The sequence below is a fragment of the Argiope bruennichi genome, chromosome 2 (genome assembly GCF_947563725.1).
Source record: "Argiope bruennichi chromosome 2, qqArgBrue1.1, whole genome shotgun sequence".
NCBI classification, from domain to species: Eukaryota; Metazoa; Arthropoda; class Arachnida; order Araneae; family Araneidae; genus Argiope; species Argiope bruennichi.
In genome coordinates this window covers 40,137,084-40,164,138 of record NC_079152.1, presented here as the reverse complement: position 1 = coordinate 40,164,138, position 27,055 = coordinate 40,137,084, and the positions used below count along the sequence as shown (strand labels likewise).

The window sequence follows — 27,055 nt, the reverse complement described above, 5'->3', positions numbered from 1 at the left end:
TTAAACAAAAATCTGAACCTATATATATATATATATATATATATATATATATATATATATATATATATATATATATATATATATATATATATATATATATATATATACAGCGGCTCAAAAAATTGAGAGTACACCTTACGTTTACTTGATAAATGCGACTTTCAATATAAATAACACATTAACGGGAAAGTGCAAACTTGTTTTTATTTTTACACATAACAAATGGTTTAATTTAGAGTAAAAATAAAGAAAAATCAACGGAAAATTTCTAAATTGAAAATTTTCAGAAGCATTTTAAATAAACATACGCAGAATTTTGCCTCAAAAAATTGAGAATACACCAGTGAAATTTTTGCAATATCACGCATAGAAACAAAGTGTCACAATGAAATTGCATGTCTTTTGGCTCTTATAATGGTCTCTAAACGTCATGGTACCTATTCGACCAATTTTTGGTGGTATCTGAAGATATTTTACCCCATTCTTCTTGCACCACTTGTTTTAAATGGGTTTTGTTTCTAATTTTGTATTTTTGAACCACTTTTTCGAGTATCCCCCACGAATACTCAATGGCATTGATGTCAGGGTACTGTGGTGGTGTGTGTAACTGTTGTTTACAATGAAAAAGACATCATATTTTGACGTTACGTGCATTCTGTTTGGGGTCGTTGTCCTGCTGGAAAATGGAATTTCCAACTAAACCCAAATTTTTAACACTATCCTTCAGATTGCTGCTACCATATGGTTCATCCAACTTGTTGCAGAAATTTTTCAAATCATAGGCAGAAGTGTAAGTGCTGAAACTGTGCTAAAAGCCATTAAAGAAGCTGGATATAAAAGTAGCATTATTAGAGAAAAACCAACAATGCAAGTTCAGCTTGCAAATTCAGAAAAAGCATTTGAAATTTGCAAAAACTCATCAATTGAAGACCAATAGCCTTTGGAAGAAATCTATATTTAGTAATGAAAGAAACCTCAATATTTTTGGCAGTGACAACCATCTTACTGTATGGAGAAAGCCTAATACTGCTTTGTATCCAAAAAATTTACGTCCTACAGTTAAACATGATGTCGACTCCGTAATGATTTGAGGTTACATGGCTTCATCCGGGGTTGGAAATTTAATTTTTACAGATGGCATTATAAATGATACGGTTTACTTGGATATACTTCGCAGCAATCTAAAGGAAAGTGCTAAAATTTTGGGTTTAGATGGAAATTTCATTTTCCAGTAAGACAACGACCCCAAAAAGAATACACGTAACTTCAAAATATGGTGTCTTTTTCATTATAAATAGCAGTTACACACACCACCACAGAACCCCGACATCAATGCCATTGAATATTCGTGGGCCATACCCGAAAAAGGGATTCAAAAACACAAAATTAGAAACAAAACCCATTTAAAACAAGTGGTGCAAGAAGAATGGGTTAAAATATCTTCAAATACCACCAAAAATGGGTGAAATTGGTACCATGACGTTTAGAGGCCGTTATAAAAGCCAAAAGATGTGCAATTTAATAGTGACACTTTATTTCTATGCGTGATATTGCAAAAATTTCATTGATGTATTCTCAATTTTTTGAGGCAAAATTCTGCGTATGTTTATATAAAATGCTTCTGAAAATTTTCAATTTAGAAATTTTTCGTTGATTTTTCTTTATTTTTACTCTAAATTAAACCATTTGTTATGTGTAAAAATAAAATCATGTTTGCACTTCCCAGTAATGTGTTATTTATATTGAAAGTCGGATTTAGGAAGTAAAAGTAAGGTGTACTCTCAATTTTTTGAGCCACTGTATATATATATATATATATATATATATATATATATATGGTACAAAAGCCGGTATTCATAGTTATATATATATATATATATATAACTAAAAGAAAAAAATCAATCTGTTCTTAAATATTTATTCTAAGAACAGAAGAAATAACAATATCGTTTCATTATACGAATAAATGAATGTTCAATTTAAGATTTTTATTAAAAATGTTCATAGGAAGTTATAGATTGGAAATATATAAGATTTCTTAAATAATAATTGAGTTTGATTAATAAAAATCTCGATCATTGGCCCTATGATTAGAGAAAGTATGTGTTCTGATTTCCTTTCCTTGCATTCGTTTTTCTTTTTGAAGATCGCTGACATTTGTCACATTATTCAGGAAAATAACTGTCATCTTTCACAAGGAATGACGTATTTGCTATGAAACAAATTCTCGATACGTTTTCCAACACTGGTATTCGAAAAGGTAATCAGTCAATCAATCACTCGACTGCCGAAAGGCGAATTTCCTCTTGTTGCAACTGGAGCGCTTTCTCTGTCTATCTACGCAGCTTTTTGAAACGAATCTTTTAAATGTTTCTTTGCCTATTGTCGAAAAATAGAAAAACTAAAGACTAAGTGTGTTTCAGGAACTATATTGAAACGAATATAGTTCCTGAATCTCGCTCTTAGAAGAATAGAAAATTAGTAAATGTTTGTATATCTAATATAATACCTATTATATTAAAGAATGTAAAATTTATGAACATGCGAGAAACTGAAGTGAATTCCATTACTGTCAAAATGTTTGAGAGAAAAAAGGATATGTTTAGTAGTTTTAGTAATTTTCTTTATGATTTTTTTAGCTGTTTGCAATTTTTGATTCTACGATATAAACTGTGTTTTCATTTCATATATCATTTGAAAACTTGTCAAGAGCAACATATCAAAATTAATACCTTATATCATTTTTTTTCTTTGCAAATATTTTCACTAAAATTATTGTAAATTTAAAAGCAATTAAGAATTTTCGCCATATGTTTGTTAAAGCTGAACTTGCACTTGGAGTTAAAATTCTTTGCTTTATAAACTCTTTGATGCCCGCTTTATTACTTGTTTCAAGTGATTTTTTTTTCGCTTGCGAAGAGCCCGCTTACGTGTGAAATCACTTCTTTCCAATCATACTTTACTGCATTGAATCTCTTACGTTTAACTTTTGAAACATACTTTGAAAATTAATTAAATCATCAGATAGGAAATGATTTAATATGCAGTTTTGAATATTTCATATAAATTTCTGAGGATATGGGGATTTTCTAAAACTTGTTGAAGCAAGAAAAGACCATTAAATATAAATAAATATACGTTAGTTCACATTGAACTTTTTCAAAATATCTTGCCCTTACTGCTATCAGTATGATTACATTTTGTCATTCCACGAAATATTCCGCTGTGTTGTTTAGTAGAAACATGCATCCTTTCTTGAAATTAACTAAGCTAAATTGCCGCTTAAAGTAAGCGCTTAAAGGAAAACCGAACCGTGAACCCTTCCTTAGCACCATTTCAATTTCCGATTGCTTCATTCTCAGTTTAACCTTAAGAAACTAAAACCACATGTGGATGTTTCTACATATAAATATACAATTTGAAACTTCTCGAGTAAACAAATCAACAATGATTAAAATACTTTTTCCGTATTTCATTATAGTTGAAGATGAAGTTGAGTAGCTCACTTTCCTAGCTCAAATTTCATTTGATAATATTTTTGAGTATTAAAAGCATTGTTTTGATACATGGTATATATAAATGTGATGTAAAATTTAACAGTAAGAATAAAGTTCAAGCAAAGTATAATTTTTTACACCAAATTGATGAAAACATTTGCTGTAACAAGGAAATATTCATTCATTATTAAATTTTGAAATAATTGCTATTTTTGAAAGGTAACTTTTTAATATTATACTTTCTAATCGATTGCTTGATATCTGATTACTTTTTTTTTACTTTGGAAGGATATATTTTTAAATTTAGGAACAGCAGGTGATCATAAGTTGAATGAACAATTTATCTTTAGAAGCAATTTTAAAGCATAGAATTGCACTTCCACAAGAATCGATAATACTCAATCTAAAAAAAAAAAAAAAATATTTAATGTGTAGACTAATTGCATCACATTTCTGACTGATTTATAATATAAAAAATATAAAATATCAAAATTGTTTAATGTTTTTTGTTTCTATCCATTTATCTACCCGAATATACTAAATATTTAAAATTCAGATCTATATTTGATTTGAATAACATTGCAACTTTCTCATTATAAATAATTTTTTAACGAATATTCATCTCTATATAGAACATAATATTTATCAAAAGTAGATAGACAAGGTATAGAACTTCCACTGCAATACGATTTCATGCGTTAGCAAAATTTTCGTAAAAAATAGGAATTTTGTTGAATTTTTACCCGCCCTATCGATCGCAGTCTTCTTTTACCTACTAGATAGAAATACTACAAATACAATATGAAATACTTTCTGCTTGTTTGTCGTAACATTTTCTAGAGATATGACTCTTCCAACAATATTCTTATTCTCCATAGTTGATACATCATTGTGAAAACTCAGGCGAAATTCAGAAATATATAGAGATACCAAAGGAATTCCCAAGGATGCGAAGAGATGAAAGAATGAATGGAAAAGTATACCGACATTTCAGAGAGGACAGAAAAGGGGATATCTTTTTCCTTTATACTTTCCATTTGCCAAAAAAGTACATATCTCTTTATTTTGCATGAAGGACAGAAACAAAATATGTACAAAAAGAAACAAAAGCTTTAATATTTTAATAAATAAATCATGGATATTATTTTATTCCATCAAAAGATTTATTCAGCGCATTAAGTAATATTTTTTTAAAGAAAAAAAATCGAGAAATTTACATATAAATAGGATTATCAAAATGATTCTACGCTGTTTTTTTATACCCAAAATCATCTCAGATTATTTCAATTGTAGTGATAATTCCTGCAATCTTAATAACTCAAGAGGATATGCTATCGCAAAGATATTTTATAAAGGGGTTTTTTGTGATTTCTCGTATAAGGCTTTTAATAAGCATTAAGTCACATTTTTCTTCATAAACTCGATGTTTATTTTGTATAATTTTGTATAATATTTGTATAATTCTTGATATTAATATGCTGCCTAACCTACGACCTTGTCAAGATTATAAACCACTATTCTTACAAGCATATATCTGTACAGCATATCTGAAAACTTTTATTTGTCCAGTGATGATAAAAATATATCAATATCTAATTGCTATATTGAGTTTTTTTTTTAAATAAAGGGCAAGTTTTCATAATGTTTTTTTTTTTTTTTTTTTTTTTTTTTTAAATTTTTGTAAACAAAAGTTGTTGGAATCATATCAAATTACAAGAAATATATGAAAAAGTTATTGCAAACATTATAAACTCTGATGCAATAAGAAATACAAAAGGAGGTGTTGGACCTATTTATATTCAACTGGAGCGAGAAATACTTGTTTGAAATCCAACCTTTATTTATATAAAGGCCTAAATTTCGAAATTAACTGAAATGGACTAAGACCTGGGGAGGTTTCTATATTCCCATTAGTTGAATTGTGTCTTATTAACAGTGTCTAGATGTCACTGTTAAGTTTCTGACAGATTTGCAATCATGAATTTAACTTCTTAAGAAATATTTTGTTTTATCAACTACAGTGCGCGAAAAAAGTATAAGGACAACATGTAATTGCATGAAAATATGCTTTATTTCCATTTCACCTAAATGAACTTTTTATATTTCTTACTTCTGCTGCATAATTTTGTGATAACACTTATACCACATAAAAAACATAATTTAGCTTCAAAATATTGATTTTACAAAATTTAACATTAAAGGAAATACGGAAAAAATTATAAGGACATGTTGTAAAATACTTAAAAAATGTTTCAATAATCAAGAAAATTACCTTTTTTTCAATCACTTGAATAAGCTGAGAGATCATAGATCCTGAAAGATCTTTTAAAATGTCCACAGATATTTTTTCCCAAGCGTCTTTGATAGCGACGACAAGATCTTGTGTACATTGATATTGTGTGCCGTTTTTATAAACTTTTCGGGCTAGAAGTCCCCATAAGTTTGCCGGCCAATCAAGTAAATTTACAGAATTAGCTTCAAACCAGAGTTTTGCACCCGTAGAAACGTGTGTCGAACCATTATCCTGCTGAAAAAAATAGTCCCCTGAAGTAATTAGTGGCACTTCAGGTAACAAACATTCTCCTAACATATCAACATACCTGTCCGAATTCATTTTATGGTTAATAAATACAATTGGAATGGTTCCATTTGCCGCAAAAGCGCCCCATACCATAACCGAGCCACCACCATATTGACGCCTGGAAAACACTTCCTTGGTCTTTCGCAGATCATACCAAAAATAACGAAAACCATCAGGTCCATCAAGATTGAACTTTTTTTTTCGTCTGAAAAAATTACATCAGCCCACTTTTGACCAAGATAAATGTATTTTTTGGCAAAGTAAACTCTTCTTTTCTTATGATGATTTGTAAGAGGGGGGCGTGACACTAATTTTCCATAAGAAACTTGAGGATGTTTACTCAAAACATTTTGAACAGTCCTTGTTGAGCATGGTAAACTCAAATTTTGTCTAACTTCATTTGCGGTTTCTCTTTTCTCGCAAGCTCTCCTTACAATCATTCTTTTTTGTCGACGAGTGAGAATTTCTGGTCTCCCAGTTCGCTTTTTCATACCATACATCCCAGGATTTTTTAGTAAATTATAAACCACCGTTTTAGATCTCTTGATTCTTTTTGAAATTTCCCATCCACTTAATCCACATTCTCGAAAAGCAACAATTTGTTCTTTTTCAGAGTCAGAAAGTTGAGTTCCTTTGGGCATCGTTTAAAAATTCACACTGAAAGTCGCCGAGTGGGAAATTCTTTTCGCAAATAAATCTTTTAACTCGGAATTGTCATTTTATACTTTCAAATATGCAAATTTTTAAATAATTACTGGAGAAAAAGCTATGTCCTTATACTTTTTTCAGTTTTCATTTAGGTTTAAAAATCAAAATTTAAATTTTAGCAGATTTAAAATTGAAAATTTTAATTACTTTACGCATAAAATATTTTAGTTTTACTTCTATTTTTGCTGCAAAAATTTGCATACGATTCTATAAACAAGGCTTCTAGATTTGGCGATTTTTCGCGTGTCCTTATAATTTTTTCGGGCACTGTATTTATGAGTTCAAATAGCAAATATTTAGATAATGTTGAGATAAATGTTGAAAGAAAATATTTAGATAATGTTGAGATAAATGTTGAAAGAAAATATTTAGATAATGTTAAGAGAATGTTTATATAATGATAGAAAAATGCCGATCAGATACATTTATAGAAGAGAAGATGATGGCCTAGGAAGAAAAATAAAATTTCAGATTACATAATAATCCTATTTGTCAATACAATTACGGAAATATTTAAGGATGGAAAGCCGACCAAAGGCCTATTCTCATATAACGATATTGCTGCTTCTCTATAGCTTCGAAAATTTGTTTATAAATTACATATTTATATTACAAAATTTTATTCTTCCAATAATATTAATTTACGATTGCTGCTTACTGAATGAGATTCGCTGATTCGAGATTTTTTACATAGATTTTTTACGTTTACATATGGTATATTCCATAACTATGCACTTTTGCATTGATTGCTCTATTATTCTATAAATAAAATATATCTATTTCATCACGAACGTCATTTTGGCAGGCATTCTTAAGCATAATAAGTCTGAAAATGTTTGAAATAAGAATAATTCCTGCTTTCTACTTTTACTAAAGAAAAATTTTTTTATGATAAGAATAAAGAAATAAAATTTAAAAAAATAGTGGGAAAGAAACTTAATATCATTGACATAATATAATGTATTATTTCGGACACTTAAGAATATTCTGAAGTAAAATACTGCAGGAAGAAAATAAAATAACTGAAATAAAATAAATTATCTGAAATGCATTTAGAATTCGCTTGTCTGTATGAAATAGAAAATGTATAACAATTTTCTTGTTCTAAAATGAGTCGCCGTATTTCTTTTTCTTTCAAAGTTCGTTAATTAGGTTACAAATTTTCGAAATTTCACTTATGCTTTATATCAAATAAGAAATATTTCTTCAAATGATAACTTCTATTATGAGAGAAATGTTAAAAAATGATCCTAATAGGAAAACTCAGGGAACTAATTTTAAAATAGAATTGCTCATAATTATATGACAATTATTCTGTGTAAGCGAAAATAGGAAGTTTCTAGAACAGAATAAAGAAAAAAAACGATAGATCATTCTATGATTCCGTAATTGCTCTTCCATTTCGATTCTGAATACCTGATTTTCTTAGCGGATGTAACTAAACATAACAAAAAGACAGGGGAAAAAAGGGGGAACACGCCAAAGAGAAGATAGATAGATTCATTGGAGATAAAATTACTTCTGCGATATTATGGTTTAAGTTGCGTTAATTGAGATCCAATGGCAATTTTGAACCTGATTAAATTTTTCATTACGATTTGGCGACTGCTCTTTTTATTTCATTTGCTTCTTTCATTCAAATCGATCATGCATTTATCTTTTCAATTTACAGTCTGAATATCCATTTATTGAAAGACATATCAGAATTATTTAATTTGATTTCTTTGAAGTTGTATTATCCTGCGCATGTTATTTTTGAGTGTACTTTTGAAAAATCATTTATCATTTTCATAAAGGTACTCATTTCGAATTGTCTTGTGATTTTTCTTTTCTAATTTTTTTCTATGAAAAAAAAATAGAAGATACATTGTAAAAATAAAATTGGCGCAATAGAATGTTGATTTTATAGCTACGCTAGAAATATTATAAAATTTTAATAATGGCAAAGATTATTAAAATTGATATCCAAATTGGTGAGGAGAGATTAAAATTTTATTTCTTAATTCATGATAGTAGCCTTTAATTTATGACTTCATTACAACAACTTATCATTTGCAATTGGTATGAAATAAGAAGAAAGAAACGCTTAGAGCAAAGCACATTGATATAAATGTAAAATATTGAAAACTTTATTAAGAAATTCTTTATAAAAAGTTCTTGGAAAGAGTAATTATGTTTATAAACGATGTTTTTTATCGAAATAAAACTCTGAAAAGAAATGTGCTAACACGCCGCTAAGCTTAAGTCACTTTTTTTTCTCAAAACATTCATGCAGTTTCATGGACATTAACGGCCATCTTCTGAAAAGATTTTGTTTACATATGATGAGAAGAAGAAATAAAAAGATGTTCATTATCGAAAAAAAAATCTTTTATTCGTTGATATGGCATGAATATTTTTTTTTTCAAAATTATCGAAATAATTCTGTTTTTGCAAAGTTTACTTTAGTTTCACGTTGTATGGAGTGAATTAAAGAGTCTGATTTACTCTGAGATTTATTTATCCTTATAATTGTTTTTACTTTAAACAATGGTAAGAAATAAACGAAATCTTATTAAAATTTTTGTATCAACAAATTATAGATGGTCAAATAGTTTTTGAATTTGAAAAGGAGATATAGATCACATTAAAAAAATAAAGATCATGTTAGAGGTTCATAAGGATTCATGTGTCAGTACAAATTGTATTAAGGAATAACAAGTTTTCAAAACGCTTTTAAAAAATAAAAATAGCATTGCAAGCCACATTAGGTTATCAAGTTGCCAGCCTCCACTATATATTTCTGCGTCACATCATTTCGATTCTATAAAGATGACTGTCGCAAAAGAGAACAGAATTGTGATTAAAATCAAGCAATTTAGGAAACATCATTTCATGCCAGAAGATTTTGAAAGTTATTAGAGCTAGATGTTCTCCTCAAACTCATTCCTTAGAAAAATGTTCCAATGTTTTGGGAAAATATTATTGAAAAACTATTTCTTTACTCACATTTTTTAACTCTTTCAACCCTTATGGGTATGTGTATCCAGTAGATCAGCGGTCATTGAATAATGGGAAAAAGCATCCTATTTTTACATGGATTACCCTAAAAAGAACCATTTCTACATGGGATTTAAAATTAGAATGTAAAATTCGGATAGAAAAGGTTAAAGAAATTACTTATACCACTTTTGAAAGAATACGTGAAGGAATCCAGATCACTATATCTAGTATTTATTTTAAATATAACATATTTAGCACCGAAAAGTTGTTTATAGGGCTTTAGAATTGTATAAGTAATAGAATAAAAAGTTGCAAACAGTACCTATGTCGTATTTATCTTAATCATCATTCGCTAATGAAAACAATAGATAACAATTCTTATTTAAGCCATCTAAAGTCTGAAATCTTGACGAATAGTTTAAGTCTATATTTAGAATTCTACATTGCAAATAAATCTAGTCTAATTTAAATGGTAGTCTTATAATATCGTTATAATATTACATTATGATGCAATTTAATAGTATAATAATTAAATGTAAGCAGATTTTCCGGCATGTTTCTAAACTGAGTAAATTGTAGAATGCATTATTGGAGAGTTCAATGATCAGGAGATTATTGTTCTACACGTAAACAACTCTCCTAAATTTAGATCCTAACCATTCTGGAAGATATCAAAAAATAAGACTGTTACATTCATGCAAGCTATTTACATCGGAAATCTGAATCTATGAAACAATGAAATGAAATCTATGAAATTCTATAATGTTTAATTCAATTCAATTATATTTCAAATTATGTTCTATGATATTCAATTATGTTTATTTCAATAATCGATGAAAAGTAATATATAAGCTTTTTATATTTATTTTTTGTTGATTAACTTGGAAATGTCCATTAAATTATTGCTGAATAACATAAAATATATTATTTATGGCTGTCATTGATGATAAGCTGGTTTGACCAGATAAATGCAATAAATAAAATAATTAAAATAATAATTAAAATAATAATAATAATAATAATAATAATAATAAATAATTAAAAAAATAAAATAAAAAAATAATAAATAATTTTTGAAAAATCCAAAGTCTTAAAGGCTTTTTTAGCAAAAGCATATTAAAATATTGATTGTGATATGACTCATACTATTTTAGGAAGCATACACTGGTATGTTCCTATGCTCTTCTCTGTTTTTTTTTGTTGTTGTTGTTGTTTATAACTTTATATATACTATTACATAATAGGGAGGTATAAAAAATATAGATATTTTAAAAAGTCATGGAAAACTTCAATTATTTTTCATTGCAATTATTTTTAATTAAAAAAAATCATGTTTCTTATTTATTTCATTTCAGACAGACATGTGCTAAAAATTACGTTTTTTTTAAAGTTTGTTTGCAGTGAGAGCTAATTTATTCTGTTAATTTGAGCTCTTTTTAGCGTGATGGCAACGTGGTAAAAGCAATTTTTTTACATGTAAATATAACGTACTCAAGCATATAAAATTTTATTTTAATTTAATGTGAAATATATTGAAAGGAAATATGCGTAATATTTATTTTAGAAATTGATTTAAAATAACAATTTAGTTTATTTATTAAAAGATAGATTTATTGAACCCATAGTTTTCTGAATTTCAAGATTATGCAAAAATTATTTTTGTAACGAATTATTTTCAGATGTTATCACAGAAAAAAATGCCAAAATTTTGCTTAAGTTATAAATAGTTATAATTTTAATTAAATTTTTAAAAAAAAATGATCTGAAATTATATATATGCTCCAAGTGTGATAGCTCTATTATCAAACGATCTCACCTGTAAAGCACCAGGTACATATCCAACTTTATCGTAAGTAGCGATATAAATAGTTAGGTATTAGGGTTTCCTTTTTTAGAAACACCAAGAAAAAATCTATAACGCCTATATAATATTTCAGGTAAAAACTTAATAATTAACTCATTTTCCTTTTACATAAAAACAGAATTTAAATACGAAACTTGTTTATGTGTGTTGTTATATATTTTGCCAATGTGACAAAATTAACTAACTACGTATCAAAACTGATCATACTATTTTTCTATAATTAATGTTATTTTCAATTAGAATTCAAAAAATTAATATAATTTAATGAAAATTTTAACATGCATATAATTATTTTTAGATGTTTAAAAGTTATAAAATTTATATCTACAACTTTATATTGAAGCATTATATTCTAAAATTTAAAATACTGAATATTGACGTATTTTTTCTAGAACGATTTTGGGTTTTATATCACTAGCATACATTTCGAATTGAAAATATTTTTTTTTACCGCATTTTCTTCAAACTTTGAAATATTTAATCCATCTGTTGACATTTCATTTTTTTTATTTAAAAGTTTTGCATGATTTAAAGCATTTTTAATGCAATTTCTACATCGTCAAATATTGAAGTGATATTTCCTTTAGAATTTCTGATTAAGATTTATCTTAGTTAGCTGCTTATAAAGTTAGTTAAAATATATTATCTTTATTGGACTTTACATATTTCAAAATAAATAAATAAGCAAAATCCACCAGCTGCCTATCTATTCTTTTTGTTTTCAAAAAAAATTACTACTTTTCACTTTTCTATTCTATAATATAAAATAGTTTTTATTGATAGCAAAGATTCGAAAATGGTTTACTTATAACTAAGAATATTTAATTTTAAATGAAAAATAATAAAATATTTTACTACTGAATAACATTTTAGCTTTCGAATGCAGGTTAAAATATTAACAACATATGTAATCTACCCATAATTTAAAATATATTTTTCGATTTTTATATACCTTCGATGATAAAAATAAACAGTTTATTCAATACGGATTAATGTGTAATTACCACCACAGTATATATAGATTAAATAATTGTTACTTCAAAATATTTTTAAAAATCCACAATTTTATTTTGTTTAATTATTTTGCAGTCTCCTGCGGGAGGAAGATTAAAACGCATATTCATTTATTTTTTATAAAACTATCATTTATAACAGCATTTTATTTATCAATCATCTTCTGGTTCCGGCGTGTTTGATGATATTTTTCTCCACTCTATCACTCTGGCCATTTGATGGATGAAGAAAATGTCGAAAAACAAAAATTAATGGTTGAGATCTAATGATATTTTATGCTTAATGCACTTCGGGTTCAAAATGAAGATAAATAAAATATCTTATATAGGGTATTTTGAATAAAATTTTAAAGAATAGGTACAAGTAATATCAATAAAAGATACTTAATAATAATGAAAATTTACATGTTTTTTTATAAACTGCGATATTCTATTTTGCTTCGCCAATACATTATTGAAATATATATATATATATATATATATATATATAAAACTTTTGATTGTTCTAAATATTTAAATAACCATAACGCCGATTACATGCATTTTATGTGATCGGAAATGCTGACTTCAGAGGAAATGCAATTCCTTGATACGTAAGAAATTGTCTAAATACATTATAATGGATATATTTTTGAAAAAAATTAGTAGAAAGACATATTATTTCAATATTCAATTCATTAAAATCCATTATTATTTGATTTTTTAATTGTATTTAAATTTTCTTTCACGGATTGCATAATTGGATATTTTATAACCGGTTCTTTTGGAAGTACTATAAACTTATAATGGAAAAATGGCGTGACTTGGCAGTTCTAATAAATTTAGAGTCTAGGGATACATAGACAATTTTGAATACATTCTTTCACAAATATACTCACAATGTTATCATAATTATGAATTTTTTAATACTTTTGTTGAAAGGTTTTACAAATAAAATATGTTCTTGAACTCAATTATAAAACTTGTGATAGTTAACTTGTTAAGTTCTAATTAGAACACGAGAAGTTATGAGAAATATAAATTATCGTGTTATGTATGAGAATCATAACTTGCCGATTCTACAAGTGCAATTATAAACTTGCCTTTGAGATGGTAAAAAGCATTCATTTTTCTAAAGGAATACAGGCAAAAAAAAAAAAAAATGCTTTCATTAAAATATTAATATAGATTTTCACATAAGGCTTAGAAGTACTTCATTTTTACATATAAATTTTTTAACAGCAGATTATTAATTGGTGCAATTTAAACTGAAATTAACATTAAAATATGCATCCGATAACGTCTTTATCTCTATGTATAAGATTGGAACATACGCACATTTTTTTATTTTTATTGTGGCTTTGATTTTTGATTAAGTGTTTATACAGGGTGTTCATTAATTATTGTCGGGGTTTCAGTACCTCATAACTTTCGAATAAAAAATATTACACAAAAACCGATTACATATTCGTAAATTACAACTCAAAGAATTTTATTAATGATATTAAAGTGTAAAGTTTGCACAATTTGCACTTTGTAGGCATTCAGCTGAAGGCGATTATGTATTCGTAAATTCGCTGAACAAATTTTGACTCCAATTGAGGATGATGAAAATTACCTTCGGAAATGGTTCTTCAGTGACGAATCCACTTTTCATGTGTCAGAAAAAGTGAATAAACATAACTGTAGAATATGGGGCTCGGAGAACCCGCACGATTATCGAGAACTGGAAAGAGATAGCCGAAAGGTGAATGTTTGGTGCGCTTTATCACATACTGAAGTTATTGGACCTTTCTTCTTTGCTGAAACAACAATAAGCTCCGTGACATGCCTTGACATGCTGGAGATGTATGCGGTTCCTCAGATGCAGCAACATCAGCCAGATGTGATATTTCAACAGGATGGTGCATCCCTACATCGGGGCATGATTGTACGTGACTTTTTAGACTAGAACTTTCCCTACAGATGGTGTGGAAGAGGTGGACCAATCCCATGGCCTCCGAGATCACCAGATATAACACCGCTGGACTTCTTTCTATGGGGGTTTGTCAAGAACATTGTGTACAAGACTCCTATGCCCTTCCTTGATGAACTGAAGCGCAGAATTGCTACTGCGATCCAAAATGTTACCCCACAAATGCTGGAAAACACTTGGAGGGAAATCGAATTTCGTCTCGATGTGTTACGAGCCACGAAGGGCAGCCATGTGCAAATTAATTAATCTTTTTAATATCATTAATAAAATTCTTTGAGTTGTAATTTTCGAATACATAATCGCCTTCAGCTGAATGCCTACAAAGTGCAAATTGTGCAAGCTTTATACTTTAATATCATTAATAAAATTCTTTGAGTTGTAATTTACGAATACGGAATCGGTTTTTCCGTAATATTTTTTATTCAAAAGTTATGAGGTGCGGAAACCCTGGCAATAATTAATGAACACTCTATATTTTTCAAATAATAATAATAATTTCAATATAAAAATTACTTTTTTTTCATTTTATTAGCATTGAAATGAAAGCAATACAGCAAAGTTTTACTTAATATATAGTTTTTTAAGTAAAATTCTCAGCAATATATCTATAAGAATCCTTCTTTTCCTTGAAAAACCTTTTTTTTTAATTCATGTGGTTACTTAAAATAAAAGACGATGTTCTAATATATTCCTTCAAAATTTAGAATTATGCAATTTATAGAGACCGGCATGACATTTTAACTCTAGCCAGACGAGAGTTGAGTGTTATTATTCTAGAATTTCGTACTGAAATATTTCAGCTTTTTTTCTAAATTGTAAATTATTTAAATTTTTATTCGTTTGTTCTATGCAGATACATAACAAATAAAAATAAAGATTCAAAGAGAAGTAAAAACACTCCTTTAATATTTTTATAGTGTGATATATTTCATAACAATATAAAATAAGACATAAAGATAAAGATTTGACCAGAGTTCTTAATAGTCAAAAACTTAAGGCAATATAAATGATATAATAGTGAATTTTGCATAACTGCAATAAAAACCTCGATATAAATAACAATTTTGATCTTCATAAAATAAAAATACATTATTCCAGTGTTCTCACAGTCTGAAATTATTATTGATGAAATTTATTAATAAATACTCCATAGTACTTTCAATCGTTTGATAATGCTGTGATTCCTCTAATTATCAAATGTCATTATGCCCAAATCCGGGCTTTACAGCATTAATAATTGTTAAAAATTAAAAAGAATGTCATGAAAAGTTTTTATATTTTAATTTAATCATTATCACCAAATGGATTTTTTTGCCATTTTCTTTATGTATTTACTTATTTTTTCCTACTATAATCATATCCTATATCCAAAAACTACACACATTTTTTATATTGTTGTTTGAGTAATTCTTTTCTATATGCCCAGTACTTAAGAATGGAGATAAAATAAATTGATTACTGTATTTAGAAGTAACTCAAATAGATTTTAAGTTACTTCTCAAAATCTCTTTGAGAAGTAATTTATCCTTGAATCTATCCTTGAGAACTATGCGAAGTTTAAGCATATCTGTGTAAATATAATCACTAACTTCTCTTCAATTAATTTGAGATTGTGTACATCCCAATATCTTGTAAATGCATGATAAAAATTAAAAAAAGCGTTATTAAGTAATAACATGATTTAGGACAATATTAAGCAAAATTACTTCTTAGCATACCAGAAATCCAACTTCCATTGAACAGTCGAGGCTTAAACTTGTCTTGCACTATATCGGAGAGGCGTATTTTTTCTCCTTTTAGGCCATCTCCAGTATTTTCTAGAAAGAGAAAGAAATCCTTTTTTTCAGCAAAAACTCAGTAAAATAAATAAAATCGTATGAATCATAATCAAAATAAAATCGTATGAATCTTGGATTGTAAAGTATAGTTTTAAACACCATTAAAATGATTAAGATAAAGCTTATATATGGTTTAGAAATAAATGATTCTTAAAAATATTAGAATCATTTTAAATTAAGTTGTATAAGATTTATAAATGTATTTTTATCCTAAATGTCAAAAGCTCTTAAGGAAAAAAATATGAGTGTTTTACAGTTGAAGATAAATATATAGCACTTCATTAATATAATAAAATGCTTACTATTATATAATTATTTAATAGTTCATAATCGTGAAGTAGTAGTATCATATATATTTTATTTAATATTGCATGAGATTTTCATCATATCACTTATGTGAGGTGTTAATACTGACACCAGATCAAATTTTGTTTAATATAGACTGTATTTCTGTTTCTTTTTAATTAACAAAATATGTTTTCGAACTCGGGAAGTCTAAAGCGTGCAGATTCATGGAAAACTCGAGTTCGAATTTTTTGTCGGTTACTATGCTTTCTGCATACTTCGTACATGAGAAAGTAAAAAGGAACGGTATCATAACTATTCCTTGTTATTTCCATTAGTCTAGTATTTTCTGCTCTATAATTAGGTTATTCTGCCATTACAATTATACATGATTAAATTCCTTCTATCGGCAAAATCGGGGAAACACTAATTTTTAGGCTCCTTATTTGGAACTCTTTACTCCTTCATCAGAGTTTTCTTATTGTTACTTATCTATTCCTATTTTATTTCCCATGTTGAATTTAAATGTTATGAAAAAAGTAAATATTATAACAATATATTGATGCTGATTGGTATTAATTAATTTAGTATTAACCATAATCTTTTCAATGAGGGATTTGTATGTGATTTCCAGTTGAATGTTATTATTGTAATATAATTTTTTAAGAAATATATCTTTTCAATTCTTAGATTATGTGTATTTTTTTATAAATTGCCATTGTGTTTCTGCTATTGTAATGGTTTTTGTGTTTTTATATTGTTATATAATGCCTACCTATTTATAAAAAAGAGTTTCTCTTTTACATTCTGTTCTTCCTTTGGTAGTTTTCACAGATTGCAAAGATTTCAAAAGGAAAAAAAAATATGTATATGCAACTGTATCCCAGTCCTGTATTGATGTTGTGTGTTCATTGCTTTTTAGAAATTCAATAAATTGTTTTAGGCTTTGCTTTTCGAATACCACATAGAGCTTTGAGATGGTTTCCTAGCTTTTGAAGACTGGATGAGAAACATCGCGATGTATAAGGACACTTTGTTTTCCTCTGCAGTCTGTCTTTGGCTTTGTGTCCTTCCAGATAGTAAGCTTAAAGAGAACTTTCAATTTAACAATACATGTGTAGTCATTTAATTGAAAACACTTTATTTTCATGATGCATGAAGTCTATGTTATTTATAATGAATCGATATGAATGACCTCGCTTTTATTTTTAATTATTCATTTGTACATTTTGTATTTACGAAAAAGACATGGTTTAATAATCTTATTAAAAACGAAAACACAGATCACCTTATATAAACCAGTCTTCTTAATTAATAATTACTGGATAATTACAGCAGAAAAATTTTATCTAGAAAATTTTAATATTTGTAAAATTATTATTTTCAGAAATATTAATTTAATTACTGTTCCTGCATTCTATGAAAACTATCCATAAAGCACATTTATGCTCTTAATATTTTCTTTTTCAAATAACATATAACAATTTATTGTAGTCATTAGAAGCATTCTTGCGTATAATTTTATGAGAGAATTCAGATAAAATTGAACAGGAAAAAATAAGCGTCATATTTTTCTTATTTATATTATGCAGAAAACTCATCCATTTACAGTCATGGAACTTTATCAATATTTCTCAAGATTCCATTTTATAGAATTGTTTATTCCTAGAGAAATTTTTCTCGGAAAAAAAGATCCTTTAATTAACTTACTAAACTGTTCTCAAGTTAACGCTTGAACTTTAAATTTGAAGTTACACGCGCACTCCGTTGTTTCCTTTTAGTCCTTTTAGTTTTATCTTAGGGGAAATGTGAAGTGTTGTGTGACTTTCCCTTCTTTGGAGGTATTTCATTTTATTTAATAATTAACTTGGAATTCTGTATTTTTCTACAGATATTAATTGGAAAGGATGAAATATTCGCATAATTAGCGAGAGATATAAACATTTAGAATTTCAAATGAGAGTTTTGAAAACGAAATTTATTGCAAAGAAGGATTTTTTTTACTAACTGTGATATTTAAATAAGTAATTAACGTATATTGTTTAATAAAGTTCATTATTAAATCGTATAAATTTTTAATACTTTAATACAGGGAGATTATGATTAAACTTCCCCTATAAACGCAAACGTTTGAACGTATTGCAGCAAAATTTAGTATGTAGGCTATACACGAGATGCGCTCACGGAATTTCAAAATAAATAAATAAACCCTCCAAAATGTCCACCACATGGCGTCTTTTCCGGAAAAAACATTAAATTTAACACAATTAATGCCCAAAAAGGAATACAGGAACAATATTAATAATCCAGAAAAATAATTATGAGTAATAAAATGTAAAACCGCGAAAAACCGTCAATTCTAGGGGGAAAAAAATGTCAAGATTTGCATGCTTGCGAAGAAGAGGAAACTTTATGCAAAATTGGTTAGGATAAGAAATGTTTGAAGTCGGTGTCATGTTTTATATTGATGTTTGAGGCTGTAATGTTGACGGCATCTTGTTGCGACATTGAATGACTTAAAGAATTCCATAACGCTTCATGGGCGAAGCATCACAACTGTTCAGTTACTGTTGAACACACACTGTCCATCGACACGAAATTTTGCAGGTGAATGAGGGTGGACAATGGAGCAACTTTCCCTACATCATCCTGGACATGATTAACAACTGCTCCTCTTGTTAAATTTCGTCCTAATCTGTTCTTGTTTCTGCAAACTGAACTGTTTTTCTCAAACAGCATACTGTTATATTTTCCTTACATTTAATTAATATAATTCGATTACAAGGTGATCAAAAACAAGTCAATAAATGTTAATATTGTTTCTGTGTTCCATTTATTGTGTTAAAATTAATGTTTTTTCAGAAAAATCGCTCTCTGGTAGACATTTTGGAGCTTTTTTTTTTTTTTTTTTTTTTTTAAAAAAAAAAGAAATTTCTTGATTGCATCTCGTGTAATGTGGTAATGTGTATGTACCAAATTTCATTGCATTCCGTTCAACCGTTTGCGTTGAATGATACTGTATATAGAGGAAGTTACCCACCCTGTGTTTGGGACTGAAAACTGGAAAGGTTATATATCAATTTTTCTTTTCCATTTCAATTGTTTCCGTCTTCATATTCACCCTAATTTTTTTTTAAATTTAAGAAATTAACAGAAAATTTTACAAATGATTATTTAAGAAAAGTTCATTGAAATTTTGTGGCTACATCTCGTACCTTATAAATGTATTTATCTAATACATATTTTTCAATATTATATGCATTAATCTTATCCTGGATTGAAATAATAGAATATTATTACGCATTTTTTGTCTGGTTATTTGAGAAGATTTGTTTCTACGCAATTAAATATAATTGTCCTAAAATATCTGAGGTAGAATTTTATGATAAAATAAGTAATTATAACAGTTTGAGTTTTTTATGTTTACTTTTGAATAAATGGCTTTCAAGTGTAAATAAGTATATATATATATCACAAATATATATAAAATACTATAACAAATATATATATATATATATATATATATATATATATATATATATATATATATATATATATATATATATATATATATATATATATATATATATATATATATATATATATATATATATATATATATATATATGCCAGTTCACTTTGCCAGTTCACTTTAATTAATGTTGTCTGTATTTATTCTACGGTAGACGAATATTAAATGTGCTTAAATCATCAAACAACAAGTAATAACTGAATAAATTTGCTGATGAAAGAATTTCTTTACAAGTGATGATACAAAGGAAAACAAATAAATGCCTAAAGAAAAATAAATACGTATGTAGAATAATTATTTTAAATGTTTCATAAAATTCTATTTTTTAGATTCACTTTGCATTCGAAGGAAACATAAATTTATAATTAAATAAATTGCCTTATATTTTATGGACCATTTCTTCATGGTACATTATGCAGATTAATTTCTCAAAAAAAGCTTAACTTTAAAAATTACAAAAAAAATTATTATATTCTGGTTAGAAATTAATTTTATTTTAGTACTTGAAAAAGAAAATGTACTGCAAATTATGAAATAAAATAACTGCTTGGAGAAAATCAGAATAAATCTTTCTGGTTATTTTAATGGATTATTTTTATATGCATACATATGCATACTAAGAGTGTTCCTGGAACTGGAACAAATGTTTTTTTTTACAATTAAAGTTATACATATATTATAAATTATTTATCATATTTCATGTAAAGTTACATCAAATACGATACTCGAACTTACGAACATATTTGGGCTTCTATAGAAAGGAATGATAAAAAGTAAAATATTTATTTGCAATAAAATAAAATATTTATATTTGTCCATAGCGAAATGTACCAAAATGTAAAATATTTTCTTATGCTCTTCTATAAGAATACAGTGTTTCATATTTCTCTCTCTAAAATTTTCCGAAGAAAATTTAGACTTGGATCTTTAGATCCCTTTTCCATACCTCCGTTCGGAAATAAGATGCATCATGGTTGCAATTTTCAGAATTAATATACATATCACGAATGATTATTAAAAGGGAAGAATCAAAAAATAATCATGCATTTATTAATTTTCAACGTTTTTTTTAAATGGCTGTAGAATGCAATAATTGTATTACAAATTAGTTTCGAAGAACATCTTCGACAACCGTACAAATTTTCACTTTTTAAAACAATATTTGCTCATATATGATCGAATTCATCACTTGTGATTTAAAGAACATTCTTTCATCACAAATCATCAGAGCGTATTCTGTCAAAGCTAATTCATCCATTTATTCATATATAATTCTAATCTAAACTATCTGAATTCATCGGCTACCATTCAACAGACTGTTGTACAGAATTTAACCATTAAAGGGTTTCTAAGAATATTATAATGCATATTTGAAGAAAATAGCCATATTTGAAGAACCACAGAATGGATTTTTACAATTCCAAAAATAATAAGTTTGAAATTTAATTTGATGAAAGTTGATTTGATAGTTTTGAAGTTTTAGTTCCTATCTCAATTAAAACAACTTTGTTCTATCTGAGTTCTCTTTGTCAGAAAGGAAGGATTTAACTTTATCTAAAATGAATTAAATAACTGTAACTTTTGACTTCGTAGTTGTCTATGTAATTGCTGAACTCCATGAATATTGTTCAAATAACAACTATTACGTAGAAATATTCTCTACACTGCCGCCTGTGAAATGCCAATTTCTGACTATAGAATAATTTGTAGATGAAAATATTTTGTTAATTTATATTTCAAAAAGCAGTGCAAAATAAAATGAACGAATTATTATTTTAAGTGTCCCAATAGTTACAATGGTATTTCTAAAATGGTTCGCTAGTAACTAATATTAGTTATGTCAGGTTAAATAGGTATTTTGGATATCAAATTAAGGAAATCAATGCATCATTAATTTCGCATGTAGTAGATGTTTCAGATTCCGAATAGATTTCAATAATCATAACTATGATTCAGGTTTGACTATGAGAAATTCCTTATTAGTTATAATAATATATATATAGTTTTTATAAATTCAAATGTTTTATACATTTGCAGTTATTAAACTTATAAGAAATTAACCCACAAAATTAGTATAGAAAAATTTATTCAGTCGATGTTGCATTTTTATTCAAACCCTTTATCTAAGCCTCAGGAAAAGCGCGAAAATTACTGTCCACTGCAAAAAAAATTAAATTGATTTTTCATGTTCTTAGGCATTTTAAAATATATTTCTATAAAACCTCCAAAAAATTATTTCTTGAAAAGGAGGATTAAAATTGGGCAGTCTATATAAATATTTTTAATTAGAAGAACAATAAAGGGAAAACTGAGAATACCTATTAAATATTTAAATTGCCAGTGTTTGAGATTGTTAAACATTTGGATATGTTTGACAGTGTTTATTTTACAAGAAAACAATTAGTATATTACAATTAATTTGGTTTTAAATAAACATTTTCGATGAAGTTCAATTAACGTTGCTAAAATATTCAGTTAAGAATTCTGGATGAAATAATTGATTTTAATGCCAAAAATATTTAAATAGCTTTAAATATTTGCATTTTTTTTTCTTTCAAAATTTCGGATGCCTTAGAAATTATTAATTATATACCTTATTTTATTTCTTTTAAATATTGATATAATATATGGTATCTAAAATAAAGGAATAGTTTACCATTAGAAAACAATATTCCGCTGATATTCAGAAAAAGACGATACATTTTCAGATTTTTAAAGGATTCTTCTTAAATTCATTTTGATCTCTTCTAACTGCCAAAAAAAAAACGTACTTTCCAGAATTTCATACGCCTGATTAACATAGTTCTTAACAATTGACAAATCCATGTGGTGGCATGAACTAGTAAGCATTCTAAGAATAACAATTTTCTTTCAGTTATGTGTTTTGCAAATATGTCAAACATAGTATGCAGATTTTGATTTAACATATTCATAAAAATTCTCTACTCAATTTCAAGTTATACGAACATCTTAATTAAAAAAAATAACCATTATGTACTTTTATAAGAATATCTTATAGATATCTGCGTACAACAGATATGTACATATCTAGTAATATGATCTATTTATGATGATATCTATGTAGATAAATGGCCTTGATAATTTATTGATAATTGAATTAGTTCTTTCAAAAGTTTCATGAATATCATCGTTCGTACAATTTAATTTGCATACTTTTTTATAATTAAAATAAATAGTTTAGAAATTTTGTCAAATCCGACTGAATCCTTCATAAGCTCAGTATGATAGACTACTTAATGTATAATCGTCTTTGAAATTCAAATAACCATATTTTTAAAATTTCATTTGTTTATGAGAAACATTTATGAGCTTAGTCATGAGTAAACCCTATTCTTATAATATTAGTATTAAAAAATGAATCTCGAAAATACATTATTTGTTTACTTCAAGTTGTTAAGCATATACGTTAAAAATGAAAGTTTGGTTTGGTTTGAGGATTTACGGTACAAGAACCAATATGAAGGTCATACTGAGCCAAGCAAGTTTATTTCTAGTTCATAGTTAAATGAAAACAGTTTCTATAAAAATGATATAAAAATAACCGTTGCTAAAACAGTATGCAAAAAATGGAAGAAAAATGAATGAAAATATCAAGTTATCTCAATAATTTAAACATAGATTAGAAATCAGAACTAAAAACTTCAAAGATATTACATAAAATTCAGTAAAAATCTGAGTTACACGATTTTGTATGAAAGTATTACTTGTAATATTAACAAATTTCTGTGTGATATATTTCAGAATATAGGCAGACAAATAAAAGAAAAATTCGTGAAAAGGAAAATCACAGGAAGCTAAAAAAAACTGTCATGGCATAAAGATGATTCAGTGACTGTTGTAGAATAATTCAACCCGATTTTATTAGCTATGAGTATTGACTAAATTAGGATTTCATCTATCTACAATATCTGTTATAATTAAGAAAAATAATTTATGTAACCGCAAAACATTTCGATAATGCCGAGAGAAAAATATATATATTATTTTCGGCAGTTGTATATTTTTCCTCTTTTGTGTTTACGAAGTTTAGAAAATAAAAGTATTGCAATCTTCCATATTTAGAAACTCCGGATTTTATTAAAACTCCTCTTTCCATATTCCTCTAAGTACTAAAAACAAGAAATTTGAATTATATCTGTCTGTGAGGACAACAATTCAAAATCGCTTTGAGATAGATGAATGAATTGTGGTATTGGTCGTTACGCTAAATTCATGAATTTTTATAAAATTTTCAATGAAATCTCTACGTGGGAGATTTATCTGTCCAGTTATCTGGATAAAATTAATGCAATATCTAAAAAGCGAAAAAAAGTCAGAAAAGAGATTTATTGTCGGCAAGTCTGTATTTTTGCAGGCGTGTAAACGCGAAAATACAAAAATAAATATTCATATTGATTCAAGTAAAGGGAATTTGGTTATGCAATCTAGTGAATACAATTGTAGTTTAGTGCCAAATTTTTATTTCAATCGATCAGGAAAAAAAAAATCTTCCAAAATATATGTACGACCTTCTGGCATTGTGTAATATTGTAAAACTCACCAATGATCGCACTCTAATAGGTTATTTCTTAATTCTTCTTTACCAAATAGCATGCTGTTAATAATAGAAGTATAGGTTTCTTTATTGTAATACGAAATTGAAGAGTATGTGAGAAAATTTCGAGGAGATCGCTTTTATTGATTTTTGATTTATACATTTAACAAAGCTCCAAACTGCGTTTGCTTATATTTGACAATCTTATGAGCGCTCGCACTGCTCTGAACATCATAGAAACTTTAATATTGGCTGTATAGCATTATAATAGTGCGGGCACAAAATGTTTTGTACGCATTCAATGAATGCATTTTTCTTCGTATTCACTAAATGTATTTTTATACGTATTCACTGAATATATTTTTGTACATATTCACTGAATATATTTTTGTGCGTATTCACTAAAATATAAATAGCAGATGCACTAAATGTATTTTTGTACGTAATCACAAAAAAAACAAAAAAAAAAAAACAGATGCTTTAAAGTTAATAGTAAGTAGTTAATGAAGTGGTGTGTCACGTTTTTTTATTTATTCAACTTCAATTCAGTTTATTCAAATTCAGTTTATTTGATTCAATTTTTCATTGAAAACTTGAACTTGAAACTCGAACTTGAATATACAACATATTCGGAGGAGAATTTAAAAAGATGTAAGAAATATTGGTGAAAATGAGGACCAATATATTAAAAGCATAGCTTATAAAAATATAAGTGAGTCTGCAGTTCGAAAGAGAATTAAAAATAAATGCGAGAAATATTTGTAAAAATGAGAATCCATAGATAAAAAGCATTGCGTATAAAAATATAAGTGAATCTGCAGTTCGAGAGATTAAGTAGCATTGTCCGCAGTTCAAATATTTTTCGCTCCTGAGTGGCGAAGCTTGCATTTTTAATATACTCTGGAATCAAGGCTTTGCTTTTTGCACTTCCTAAAAAAGCAGAAACGAATGTTGCAACACATCACAATAATGCACTTAAAAATAAATTAAAATCACAAAATGGCCAATTAAAGATACTCATCATTTCATTTTGAAAATCGATTTTGCAGTTGATGTGTTCAGGTTGCATGATTCTATAAGATAAAACCAAGTTAAATAATTTACTTGATTCAAAATATTTTATTTTATTTTGAAATAAATGCGTCATTTACATTACTTCTGAATTCCAACTCCCTATGCAAGAAATTTAACTGTAACTATATCTGTTCCTACTGTTCCTAAGTTTAACCCCTAATGAAATAGCAAGCTATCGTATTCAGGGGGTTGATAAATGATTTGAATAGCTTTGCCATTCATTATTGTGGCCCCTATGTTCTCGAAGTGAGTGTAATTAGTTCCTGGAGGAGCAATCAAGTAGCCTTGCGCGCTCACACGGATCTGTATCCCAACACTGCGGATGTGGGGTATTTGGGTACTTGAAGCTTTCACGTGTTCTCTAATCCCTCAAGCACTTCCACTGGATTCAGAAACTCGAATCATGGATTCATCCTGCTGTAAGATTGCATTGTATTTCAATCAGAGTTAATATATGATGATATGAGGGTAAAAATATAAAAGTAATTACCTCCAAAACCTTGAAAATAAGTAAATTATCAGGAAGTGGCTATTATCAATTCGTTTGAAGATAATAAAATTATCTAATTTAAGAACAGTCTTGAAAGTACGTCCAATGGATTTAGGAACTCGAATCACTGAGTTCATCCTGCCATACGATTGTATAGTATTTCAATCAATGTTAATAGATGATTGTACGAGAGTAAAAGTATAAATGTAATCTCTCCTTAAACCCTAAATATAAGTAAATTATCAGGAAGTGACTATTATAAATTATTTTTAAAGTATTAAAATGATCTAATTTAAGATCAGTCTTGAAAGTACTTCCACTGGATTCAGAAACTCGAATCATGGAGTTCATATTGTTTTATGTTTGCATAGTATTTCAATCAGTGTTAATATGTGATTGTACGAGAGTGAAAATATAAAAGTAATTTCATCCAAAACTCTGAAAATAAGTAGATTATCAGGAAGTGACTATTTTCAATTCATAGGTAATAAAATTATCTATATTAAGATCAGTCTTGAAATACTGTATCAAATCTTATTGAACTCAAAATCGCCTAGAGGTCTCGGCTTGTAATTCTCTTTCCTAGTTCTTAAACGGTTTTTTTTCCATTCTTGAATAAATATTACTTATTCTATAATATATTTTAAGTAAAAATTAAGTTTATATACATAAATTTTGTATT

At 27.3% G+C, this 27,055-nt stretch overlaps 1 protein-coding gene across 2 annotated transcripts in view; it reads right to left on the bottom strand.

The window, feature by feature from the left end:
* LOC129962095 (inactive dipeptidyl peptidase 10-like) overlaps nt 1–27,055 on the bottom strand; it is a 381,626-nt gene that overhangs the window by 47,697 nt on the left and 306,874 nt on the right. For both annotated transcript variants that reach the window (XM_056075816.1, XM_056075817.1), the window contains exon 3: nt 16,318–16,416. In XM_056075816.1, the coding sequence (XP_055931791.1) occupies nt 16,318–16,416 (99 nt within the window). The remainder of the gene's footprint in view (nt 1–16,317; nt 16,417–27,055) is intronic.